We start from the raw sequence: 12,552 nt of genomic DNA on the forward strand, positions 1-12,552 counted from the left end.
ATGGCACCACTAGGCCAAACTACCTCCTAAGGCATGGAGAATGGGCCTGTACTTCCATCTGTGTTGCGTCTGCTCATAGCTTCCCCAGAAGTCTTCAGGGGACACTGCCACATCTGGGCAGGGGTTTTGTGTGTGAAGAGCCAGACTCACATTTTTTTTTATTTAGGAAAAATGATTCATTTTAATAAACAAAACTCCTGAGATTTAGAGAGGCTAGGTAAAAATAAGTGATTGATAGCTAATCCCCACTTATCTAAAGCCTGAGACGTAGAGGCCATAGGAATTGAAATGATAGGTATAAAATGGCTGGGGAAAATGTATGGCTTTAGAAAGAGAGGCATGGCTTTCTTAGTGCCCATGTTAGACTTTAATTTTACAGGTGATCTAGGTGGAATGATTAATATGTGAAGGGATAATACTAACCACTGGATAACAAATGTTTTAAACATCAGGTGTTCCTTATGCTTCTTCATGAGACTGGGAACTCCATAAAGGCAAGGACTGGGTTTCGTTGATTACTGTGTCTCTAATACTTAACATACAGAAAGATGTCAGTGAATTTGTGTTCTGATTTTAGCAGTAGAAAACAGGATGTTGTGTTTCTGTTTATGAGCTTTCATTTTGGGAAGTGTAGTTTTCTTTAAGTGAGTGTAACACGTTATGTTCCCACAATAATCTCTTTCCAATGGGCTTGCAAATCATTCTGATGGAATGTTCTAAAGGCAAACTTTAAACAAGATATTTGGTGTCAGAACGCACAATTTCTGATTCAGAAAACTAGGCCAAAGCAACATAGCTTTGATCAACTTTGCTAGACAATCCTGCAGTTCTTTGTTTATCCATTGCTTTTTGGTTTATTTTCTAACTTGTACAAGGCACTGCTTCTCATCCAGAGCAGTGATTCTGGCAGACTGCAGTGACAACATCCCTATGTCAGGGCCCATTCTGATTCTAACGACCTTGTGACAATCAGGTCCTATGTAAAGAAGTCTGCAGGAAGCTATGGCAGCTGGTCTCAGGAAATAGCTGTGAATTCAGCACCTTAAACCAATTTTCACTTTCATGTTTGAGAATGAAAAGCCCTATGGATAATGGGAAGCAGACTAAGAGGAAGAGGTGCAAAAGTCACAGCAACGAAAGAAACGTAATGTGTGCGTGTATGGCACTTTCCAGGCCATAAAGGGCTTTCACGTGCATTGGCTTCTATTTTTCACAGCCATTTCTTTTGAGGTACGTGCTCTGATGAGAACCCATTCTACAGATGGAGAAGCTGAGGCTCAGAGATCATAATGGGGCCTGTTTTCTCAGGTAATAAGTAGTGGAGTCAAGATTTAAAACCACGTCTTTCTTGACTCCTTGTTGAGTGCATAACACTGTCTGAAGCAGACAAGAAAGGTAGACTTCTCTGTGGGGGCTGCGATCCAGGGACAGACCTCACAAATGGCAAAAGGTGGCTGGCAGACAGCCACTGAACTGGGTCAGAGTCCATGACAGACCACCTGTAAACATCAACTCTTTAAAAAATGCTCCTGTTATCTCCATAAAATAGCGATTCTTAGTAGGTTTCTTAATTTTTGTTTGGGGAGGGCAGTTGGCACTTGTAAATAACAGCTGACGAAAAGGTACCAACTATTACTTGGTCTTGTTTTTGCAGCTGCATGGCTGAGAGGGAGAGCAGCAGGCCGTGTGGGGGCGCCTGCAGCTGCAGGAGCTTAGCAGAGGCCTTTGCAACCATCCCCACGAGACACCTGGTGTCTGAGCTGGAAGACGGTCACAATAAGTGGGATTCGGAGTAAGACCTTGATATGCCCTCATGCTAGAGAAAAGCAAGTTGATGTTCTTTCAGAATTTTTGGAAACTAGAAAAGAGAGAGGAGGGAAGTGAAGACCCAGTAGATTTAATGTTCTAAATTGTTTAGTGGCTGCATTTGATGATTATGAAGAATAAATTAGGTTCTTTGAGCCACAGAAAGTTACTGTTAAGAAGGCTTTCAAGTTTATGTGGTTCATAGACAGCGAGTGTATGTCTTTGAACAGGCTGTCACCTGTTCAAAGACACACACTGCCCATCCCATGTCTTTGACAAGTTATCACCTGCATTTGTGCTGAGCCTTAAGTTGGTACCAACACTTTCAGTACAACTCTTTAGGCAGATACTACTAATTGGTCAGAATTGGAATTTTGATTAAAATCTGCTTGCCATTTCTGTTCTAACCCAAACAACTCATTTTACATAGGAGAGGACAGAGGTTCAAAGATATTGAGTGATTTCTTCGAGATCACAGTGAATCTTCATGACATGTTCAGAAAATTAAATCAATTAATATATATAGGACCTTAACATCAGGCTTAGAACGTGGTTAATGCTATGTAAATGTTGCTGCTTGTATTAATTTGGTAGCGGGGTGGGGTGTTTGACATGTGTTACGTAAAATGTGAAGAGGTCAGATTATAAACTATAGGGAAGAGTGGAAATATATGAGATTCAGAATTAAAAATGTCTTGATTGGACCTGCAGCCCCACCTTATCAGTGAGGTATGTCACTTCTTGGAGATTCACCTTGCTCATCTGTACAATGAAGTATTACTACAAGATGTATCTCGCAGTTTTGTTGCAGAAATCAAATGAGAAAATAGATGTGATGAAAAATTGCTTTATGAAGGCTAAATAACTAGAGGAGAAGAAAAGGGGAAGAATATGGGAATCATTTTGACTGATTCCGGTGGAAAAAGTCTTGGGTCTCCTCATTAGCCCCTCAGTTTCACTCAGATTATTTCACCAGATTCTAGTTTTGAAAATCCTACTTAGCTGATGAACACTAATGGGTTAGAAGGTAATCATCAGCTCCCTCATACCCACAAAGACATAAAGAGCTTTACTGAGCTTTGAGGAAGGCAAGTCTTCAGGTGGAGAGATTTGCAAAGTCTTTGTTATGCCTATATGGTTTTTATTGCATCCCAATTCAAGGGCAATTGAAAGCTCAGCTATAAAATGACCACAAATATAAGCCAGCACTGCACTACTTTGTTGACAGACAGAAATCTGAAATTAGCCCATAATTAAGATAGTTTTGAGGTGGCATTTTGCATAATTAGACAACGTGCACTGTAATTAAGTGCATTTTGGGCAGTGCTCAGTATAGTTGGATTTTGAAAAAGTAATTATTCTATAATGACTGAAATGGTGCAGCAAAGCTCTGAGCTATTAGAATTTGAGGTGTGTGTGCATGCATGCGTGTGTGTGCATGTGTGTGCATGCCTGCGTGTATCTCATGAAGTATATGAGGCTTTCAATTAAGGTTGTCACAACATGAAACACCAGGATGCAGTGTGGAAGTGCCCCCTGCAATTGTGAAACACAGTCACCTGGGTCTTTGTTTCTAACCACTGGCCATTTTTAAAAGCCATTTTGTCGCCAGAGTGGACATGGTATGATTCTAAGGGTAAAAATAATAGCTAGACCTCAGTGAAAGAGGATCTTTTTAATATTTGTTGACTCTGGTATTCACAAAACATAAAGTAGTCATAATTATGGCCAGAGCCAGGACTTCAAAAGAAAATGCAGCCTGTTTTGATTTCAAAATGGCACTTTCTGGAAACCAGGTCTGTCCCAAGCCAGCGTGCCTTTTGTCATGCCGCTGCCCTGCCTGGAAGGTCTCGTTCACAACTTATCTAGCTGGTAAGCCCCTCGACTTTCCAAAACTCAGCTCAAAGGCCACTTTCCAACCTCTGAAGCACCAACTCTTCTTGGGCTAGACTTTTACCCTAGGAACTGAAACAACTTTGTGTATTTTTTATTCACTTCTCTTTCTCTCCCACTGTATGTGTGCTGACTTCCAGGGTTGGTTGAGATTCATATTAGGCCTCATGGTGCATATAAAGACAGTATGACATGTAGTAGATGCTGAATAAATAAGTGAATATGCCTCTGGATTCCTCATGTTTCCATCCTAGAGAAAAAAATTTTTTTCCCTCAAAGCCATGACAAAGGCTCTTCTTACTTTTGATCATTTATAAAGAATGCAATCTGGGAGGCTGTCGTTCTGTAACCTCAGATGATACCCAGACCAATATAGATTATTAGACTCCACATTTGCTGTAGTAATACCCTAAAGTCCAGTTCCAACTCTTCTCTCTTCTCATGGTACTTCAAGCTGCTTCCAAGTGTTTTCTTTATTCACTCAATTAATATTTATGTGCATCTACTATTTGAGAGTGAAAAGAATTATTTGATGGCATCTTGGAGCATTACTACCAAAACTTGTCAAGCAGCTGAAAGCCTTGGGTTGATTTTTAAGGATTCTAGAAAGAACATTTCCACCTCTGAAAGAGAAAAGAGGGGCCTCTGAAAACTTTTTAACAAGATTTCCAGAGGAAAAGGCAGTTCTTGTACATATTTTCCATGAAAAGGATTGAAAAAAACAAGGCCTGATGCTTCTCCTTTGTGCCTACAGGATGGAAGCGTAGCACTTAAAAATTAAAAACTCAACATCAAAAAAAAAAGTAGGGCCATATAAAAAAGAAGAAAATTTTACCCTTTGCGACAGCGGGGATGGACCTGGACAACATTATACTAAGTAAAATAAGCCAGTCAGAGAAAGACAAATACCATATGATCTCACTCATAGTGTAATCTAATGAACAAATGACACTAACAAGGAGAATGGGGACCAACCCATAAATGGAGAGCAGGGTGGTGGCTAGTGGGTGGGGGCAGGTGAAGAGGTGGAAGGACTCAGCAAAAAGGCAAAAGGACTCAGGGATGTGGACAACAGTGTGGCGATTGTGTGGGGAGGGTGGTATAAAGGGACTAAATGGTAATGAAAAAAACCACAATAAAGATTAAATAATAAGATAAAAAAGTAAAATGAAAAAACTAGGGCCACAAAACCTTGACAAACAAGTAATATATTTCCTTATCCTAAATCAAGGGGCCTCATGTGTCAGGAAGGAAATTTTAGGTCACTTCTTCTTGGCCTGGATTCTTTGTTTTAAAATTAAATGAAGAGAAGGGGGTGCAAATGTTTCTCTAAGTTTGGATAACTGGAAGAATCTAAAAATGGTTAGAACCAAATTAAGGACAAGAACTCTCCGATTCCTTCATTCATAAGACTTTTCATTCTGTCGAGGAGGAAAATTAGGTGTTCTAAAATTTGATGGACCAAGGGTATCTCCTCAATATCTTTTGCTTTATCCTGTGGTCTGTTTCTCCTTCCTCCCCTGGCCCCGACCTCCTTCTGCCGCCTTTCCTCTTTTGTGCTTTTTTTTCTATTTGCCACCAGTCTGATTCTCCAAAGCCTTTCTCAAAATCCAATTAAATTTGTCATATTCTAAGAACACTATGTGGCACTCCACCTCAAAAAAGACATGGCTTTGTAAAGTACCATGCTGTAGTGAGAAAAACAGGACCAACCAAACACAAACTATTCTAGTTTTCAGTTAATATAATATGAAACTAACAAGGGAAATAAGCCCAATCAATTTCTGTCTTGGTAGCTGTGGGCCATAGGTATTGGGTTATATGCAGCTGTCTAATATCCTCAGCAACTGCTTTTTGAGAAACCCATTTCAGTAGGGAGTACAAATAAATATTATAGAAATTGTAGAAATCCCAGAGAATAATATGCACCTATGTTAGTCATGAAAAACCACTGTGTAGGTGGTAAGAAACCACAAGAACAGACCAAAAGGATGCCCTTGGTGAATATTTCTATACACCAAACAAATGGCTTGAGGTGACCCAACAGAGACCAGAAAAAATTTTTTGTATGTCGTTACCTACCTTTTCAGTTAAGCTTTCTGATCCAAGATTTGTTCACTTAAAAAAAAATGTGAGTTCCTTCAACATTAAAGGATGAAACTTTTTCATCACTTCCCAACCATCAACAATATAAAGTTAGCTATGTCATAGTGTCTCCCTTAAAATATTAATCAAGGAGAGAAGAGATATAAAAATTTCATGCTTGATTTAAAAGGAATGCCATAATTCATAAAGATTTCTCTTGTAAAGGGGAGCCAGGTACAGACAAGGCAAAATTAGAAGGAAAATAAAATCACGAGGGTTGAAAAGAAAGCCTTTCAACCCTCCTACAGGGAATTTAAGTTATTTTTTGTGGTGGGGAGCAGAATGTCAAAACCCACCAGGTTGAACCCTGCCCCACCCCACCCCACCTTCTCCAGGAGACTTGCCCCATAGGCCAGTCAACTGAGGTCGGAACTGCTTGTATAATCCACCACTGCACCGGCCCTAGTGTCTTCTGTGTCTTTCCACATCAAATGATCATTTCATTTCAAGCCATTTGCTTTGGATGAAGATGACGAAGGGCGGCAATTGAAAAACAACAGCAGCAAAGATCTGAAATGACCACCACAGGCAATGGGGCGATTGCAAACAAAAGAACCACAAACCAAAGCAATAACTTACGGTAGCTACTTTCGCTATCGCTGGCATTAGAAGAAACATGTTCTGCAAGAACAGCACAGCAAATTAAAGAGATATCAAGCATCGGCGAGCAGCCAGAACTTAAAGGAATACACTCATGCAAGGCCACTAGAAATGTGAGCGAGAGGCAAGTAAAAGGCTGCAGAGGAGACCGCATTAAGAAAACGCAGATAAGATAAAAAGATGAAAACTTTATCTCCATTTTACAGGAAACTGCTACTTGATTGTTGTACCTCCTTTTTAGAAAAGTATCTTTCATTACCAAAAATGTAGGATGTCAGTCCACACACTTTTCTTTGTATAAATACTTGGACCTGTTCTTACCGGTCTGATTCCCGGGTTTGTGTGACTCGGGTCAACCTGTGTCTCAGCTGGGTGTTTCTCGACTGTAAATTCGGGGGCTTCTATCCTGGTGGTTTCCTTCCAGGCTTTTTGTTTCTCTCTTTTAGCCTTCAAGAATTTTATAGGAATATTGCATTTCAAATCGCCAGTTGGTCCCTGGAATCCTTTGTATTTTATTTCTATCTAAATACTTCCTCAGCTAATTCTCAGGATGAAAGGGGATTGCTGGAGATCTTCCCTGCTTCAGTGAGTGACTAGAAATCTTGGAGGAAGAAATGAGTCACTGGAAAATATTTTATGATTTAGTGTGGTATTTCCTTATTTTTATTTTAAGATTCTTTGGATAGTTATTAGGTTCTGGGAGAATAAAACAGGCAGAAAGTAAGTGATCTGAAACCAAGCTGGTCCTGGCATGAAGTGTATTTTTAAGCCATGTTAATGATTTACTTATAGTGATATTTTGTATTTTATAACTAAAATCAAATTTAGCTCACATAACAGGGATGCATATGCCAGAATGAGAGCTTTTATTTTTAAAATCATACAATTTCATGTGTACTGTGTATTAAATTATAGAAGATAAATTCATTGACTTACTGACTTCTTTGTATATCAGGTTAATTACATGAAGAATATGTGACTATTTGATTTCTGAAGCTTATTAGCAATAACTTTCACTATTGCACATTCTAAGAAATACGGAATTTAAAATGTGCATTAAAATATATTTGATGTTATAGATTCTTGCCAAGTGAATGGATTAGTTTTCTCTTATTTAGCTTTACTGAGGTATAATTGACAAGTAAAATTGTAATACCTTTATAGTGTAAAAAGTGATGATTTGATAAATGTATAAACATCGTGAAAGGATTCCTGAGTTATTTTACACATCCGGGTGGATTAGTTTGGTCATGACACTGATGAAACACAAAGCCTGGGTCAAAGTTACACGAACCATCTCTCTGTCCCAGTGTGTGACCAGAACTGCACTGCTAACACAGGCTCACATCTGGCACACGCAGAGGGGCACTACGGAAAGAAGCATGGATGAATCAGTGCAAATTTGTTTTTTGTTACTGAAAAAAAAAAAGTCAAGGCATACACCCAACAATGGTTCATCTTAAGGTACATGATTACTTTAAGCGCTTTGAATGGGGAATACCAGGGTTTCTTGTTTGCTGGCTTTTCATTTTTACTTCTAAGATAATTTAGAATGAAGCTACACTATCTGTGGAGGAATTTAAGACCATGCAGCATTTTATTTAACAATCTCTCTTACCATCCAGATATTGTATAATAGAATTTTTGTAGGTAAGAAGAAATTAAAAATGTGTTTCAGCTAAAGCCCAAATCATGGCCAACAACAGCATTAATTGGCAAATGATTCTACCTCGTGAAATCTATTCAATTTTTTAAAGAGTAAGAAAACACTTGCACATTTTAGATTTAAAAGGGTATCACTCATATTTTTGACACTTTGATAGTAACTACTTTTTAGTGATGTTCATATATTAGTGATACATTAAAATGCTTCCCTCTCCCCCCTCAACTGAAAATGTAGAAACTCTGCTGGTACTTGATGGTATCCAGATAACATTAAAATCAGTATATGAATTTGAGCCACTAATTCAAGAAAAATTTCATGACCTGTTCCATACAGAGACTCAAAGATAAAGTTTTCATCTTTAAGGAGATCAGCAATTACTCTTGATCAGATTTTGTTTCCTATATACACGCAGCTAAAAAAAAAAGTGCAAAGTAACAATTTAAAGGATGAAGGGTATCATTTTGCAGGGTTATATAAACAGCTCTTGAAAACAAAGTTCAGCTCAATGCTATTTTGCTTTATCCAAATGAAATGAATAGCTTCTAAAAACATTTTCCATAGCTGTTAAATTAAAACCAAACAAACAAAAATTGAATGTGTGATACAGTTTCAAAAGACACAAAACTCTCTTCTTATTTTACTGGTGCCTACACAATGGAATTCATATTAAAGAAAGAAAAATTATAGCATAGTATATTAATACCCAAGATTATTTTTTATTGCTCAGTGCGATGAGACACAGACCAAAGGCATTAATAACTAGAAGACTTAAAGTTTAATATGTTTCATTTCCCACTATAAAATGAAGACCTGATCATGTAATGCAGCTAATACACCACTAACAAAACAACATGTTAACACATATCTAAAACTTTATCATACAAACGTTTCAAGCAGGACCACTGCAAGTCAGGGAAGAAAAATCAAAGTTAATAACAAAGAATTAGTCATAGAAGATCAAACAGCTTAATATTTACATTTTGAGAATGCATGTTCCTTTTGTCTATAAAATAGCTCCTTTACTAACGGCAAAGTACAACCCAATTATGAAATTTGGCAAAGTCTGGGTGAAAAGGGCATGAGAAAGGACATACAGTACATTTCTGCTCCCCTGTTCTAGAACATTCAGCTTTGCCCTTTCATTCAACATGGCTCCTTGCTCTCTGGGAGGTGTTAGGCTGCAGAGCAAGTGATGCCAATAGTTGGCATCAGGACCATGCTGGCCATATCACACGGTCAGAAAGGGAAGGTGTGAATTGCAACAGAAGTTACAGTGCCTGGCACACTTGGCGTTTAAATGCTGACATGCAGAACAAAACAGCTGAAAGTTACTTTGTAGGAGCATTCACAGCTAGGTAACAAATAAAACTCGTATCTTGTGCATGCTAGGAGTGGAAGGCCCTCAAGAAAAGGAACAAAAGCCAAACTCAAAAGGAAGGGAAAAGAAAAGAAAAGTTACAGTGACCATTCCTGGGAACTTACTCAGAGTCTTTGTTCCATAACCGTCGTCACCTAATCCGGGGATGTCCTGCATGGAAGTCCCCAGAGAGAGCAATGAGAGAGGAAGAACAGCCGCGGAAGAGGAAGGAAGAAGTCAGTGGAGTTGAAATGAATACTACCATGACAGACCGGTTGCCTAAGCAATCTGGATCCCAATCTCTCTTATTTTGAAACAACTTTTGCCCCAAACTCCCTGGGCTGAGACTCAAGAATCTGTAAAGCAACTTGAAAGGTTTAAGCAGAAGATTGATATAAAAAAGAAAAGATCCGCAGATGCCATTTTTGCCCATTGTCCACATTGCCACAGAAATGCAGCCCTCAGAGCAATGATCCACTCTGAGTTTCATGGCCAGTTCTTAGATTTAGTTTCCACCAACTCAAGCTCACTGCTCAGTAACAGTTTAATATTCGTTGGATGTGAAAGAGCGAACAAATGCTAGTTGTCTATACAGGGAATTTAATCGCTTCCAATTAGCTAGCATTCCAAAAAGTATAGGTGGCAATGGAATCTAATATTTCTGTCCAGAATAGAGTTTGTCTCAAGCCCTAGAGAGTTGCAAGACAGAAAAGGCAAACTAGACCCAATCCTGGTCACAGATAAACGCTCTTTGGAAGCGAAGTCCCGGCTTCCTCAAGTCCCTCTCCAATGCATTCTGCACAGGAGAGCCCCACCAAGGGAAGGATCCAGACTGCAGCCAAACACTGGTCACAGTAGTAAGCCCTGACCTGCCTGCCTGCCGTGTTTGTTTGCCTAGGCGTGTGGCGTGGGGGAGCCTACATCATGCGTGTTGCAGTGAAGGATTTTTTCTCTTGTGTTGCATGTGACATTCTCTTTGAAAATCTACTTACGTTCAGGATCACTGGTTTCCTGCTCATTCTGCTCCTTGTTCTTGTAGAATGGGAATTTTCGTGAAAAGATGAAGCTCTTTTTACGCTTGTCATTGAATGACTGTGAAGGAGAAAAGGCATGGGGCAAAAACAGGGGACGTCTAATTGTTGTCACACTCATGCTGACAAAACAACTAGTTTGTAAAAGCAGAGAGAGCTGCAGTGACGCAAGTGGATAGTCTAGAGAGGTGCTGGGGGGTCCCTGGAAGCAGAATTTAATTTCAAAGAGTGTAAATTCTGAACGATGACACCTTGGAATAATTGTATCTTAATGAAAAACCTGGTTGTAAGACCTGGCTGGCGTAGCTCAGTGGATTGAGCGCAGGCCGTCGAACCACACAATTGAGGGTCGACTCCCAGTCAGGGCACATGCCTGGGTTGCGGGGCCAGTTCCCAGCAGGGGACTCACGAGAAGGCAACCATACATTGATATTTCTCTCCTTCCCTTCCCCTCTAAAGATAAATAAATAAAATCTTTTTAAAAACCTGGTTGTAGGTAAATGATGGTAGAGAAAAAGAGTGTTGAATTGGAAGCAGAAGATGCAGAGTCTCTGACTGAGTCTTGACCTAGAGTCAATGAATTGCTAGTTATCACCTTAGACAGGTAACTGAATCTCTCTGAACCTCGGTATCTTCATCTACATGATAAGAACAATGATAGAGGCCCTTTTGTTGTGAGACTCACATAAGGCAGTAGAGATTTAAGTGCTATACCAATATTTATCGTCATTATATTGTCAGGTAGAAAAGATTTTACTAGGATACTACTAGACAGATACATCAGTGTTTAGATGTCTTTTTAAACAACTTGAATTTGAGTTACTTCAACCTAGACTTAATTAAAACCACACAGAAAAGTGTATAGATTTATGATCTATGATCATTATAGCTGTTTCACACAGAAATAAATAATTATAGTATGATATTTTCATTCATAAGTGATTTTAAAGATAATTAAGCCCCAACCCTTCATTGGTAGACAGGGGGCTGGAGGCACAGAGCAGCCGAGTCCCTTGCCTACATCATAGAGCTAGCTGGTGACATGGTTAACCAAAGTCTGTGAAAATTGTTGCTAAAGAGGTATTAACTTGACAGTCACTAAAGCAAGGGAGATATAACAGCTGCTTAATCTATATTCTGGTTTGATAAAAATCATGGAAGAAGGATTATCTTTAAAAATGTAAACCACTCCATGAGCTTAAATGAGGCTAGATTTAAAATGATACATATATCCATACCATAATACATATCTTAGAACCTACTCATTCACGTGAATATAAGATGCTTGACTAGAAGACTCCTTAAAAAATTTTCATTCATTTCCACTGTCACTGTTATGCAAATGCTTTCCAAGGTTCTTCTTTGGGAAATGTGCTCACAGTCATTTTATAAACGATAAACCATGCAAGTCTTAGTAATCTCAGGTTCGCTTGTCATTTAAAAAATTATGTTTCGCCAGCTCATTTGCCACCCTTGTTTAACTGATTTGGTTCTGAGGGTTACTCTCCCAGGAACGAGACATGTTACCACATCGGTACTGAAATGAATGTAATAGACTCTGAGGGTAATTTGACTTGGAGTATTCTAAGACGGTTTTATCCACGGTACTGGGCAGAATCAAGTGGACCCAGCAAGGAGACTACTTGGAGGAAAAGCACTTGTTTGTATGTATGTATTTGGGCCCATGTATCTNAAAAATTATGTTTCGCCAGCTCATTTGCCACCCTTGTTTAACTGATTTGGTTCTGAGGGTTACTCTTCCAGGAACGAGACATGTTACCACATCGGTACTGAAATGAATGTAATAGACTCTGAGGGTAATTTGACTTGGAGTATTCTAAGACGGTTTTATTCACGGTACTGGGCAGAATCAAGTGGACCCAGCAAGGAGACTACTTGGAGGAAAAGCACTTGTTTGTATGTATGTATTTGGGCCCATGTATCTGAATCAGTTATGGGCCCTTACAGGTTGGAAGCTTGAGAAAATGGTGTAAATAACCTATTTCCTTTGTATATTCATGCACTATTAAATCAACACCAATTTTGGTCACGGT

General features: G+C 39.1%; 1 protein-coding gene across 16 annotated transcripts in view; it reads right to left on the reverse strand.

Annotated features, from left to right (window-relative positions):
* The window catches only part of DLG2 (discs large MAGUK scaffold protein 2), a 1,965,529-nt gene that overhangs the window by 19,071 nt on the left and 1,933,906 nt on the right, over positions 1–12,552 (reverse strand). For 10 of the 16 annotated variants that reach the window (XM_037042840.1, XM_037042852.1, XM_037042842.1 and 7 more), the window contains 2 exons: positions 10,460–10,559; positions 6,424–6,465 (listed from right to left, as the gene is read on the reverse strand). In XM_037042840.1, the coding sequence (XP_036898735.1) occupies positions 6,424–6,465; positions 10,460–10,559 (142 nt within the window). Of the gene's footprint in view, positions 1–6,423; positions 6,466–9,592; positions 9,639–10,459; positions 10,560–12,552 lie in introns of all 16 variants that reach the window. The other 6 variants (XM_037042856.1, XM_037042851.1, XM_037042850.1 and 3 more) reach the window with 2 other exon arrangements.

The sequence above is a fragment of the Sturnira hondurensis genome, unplaced genomic scaffold (assembly GCF_014824575.4).
Source record: "Sturnira hondurensis isolate 20B ecotype Veracruz unplaced genomic scaffold, ASM1482457v3 Scaffold0003801, whole genome shotgun sequence".
NCBI classification, from domain to species: Eukaryota; Metazoa; Chordata; class Mammalia; order Chiroptera; family Phyllostomidae; genus Sturnira; species Sturnira hondurensis.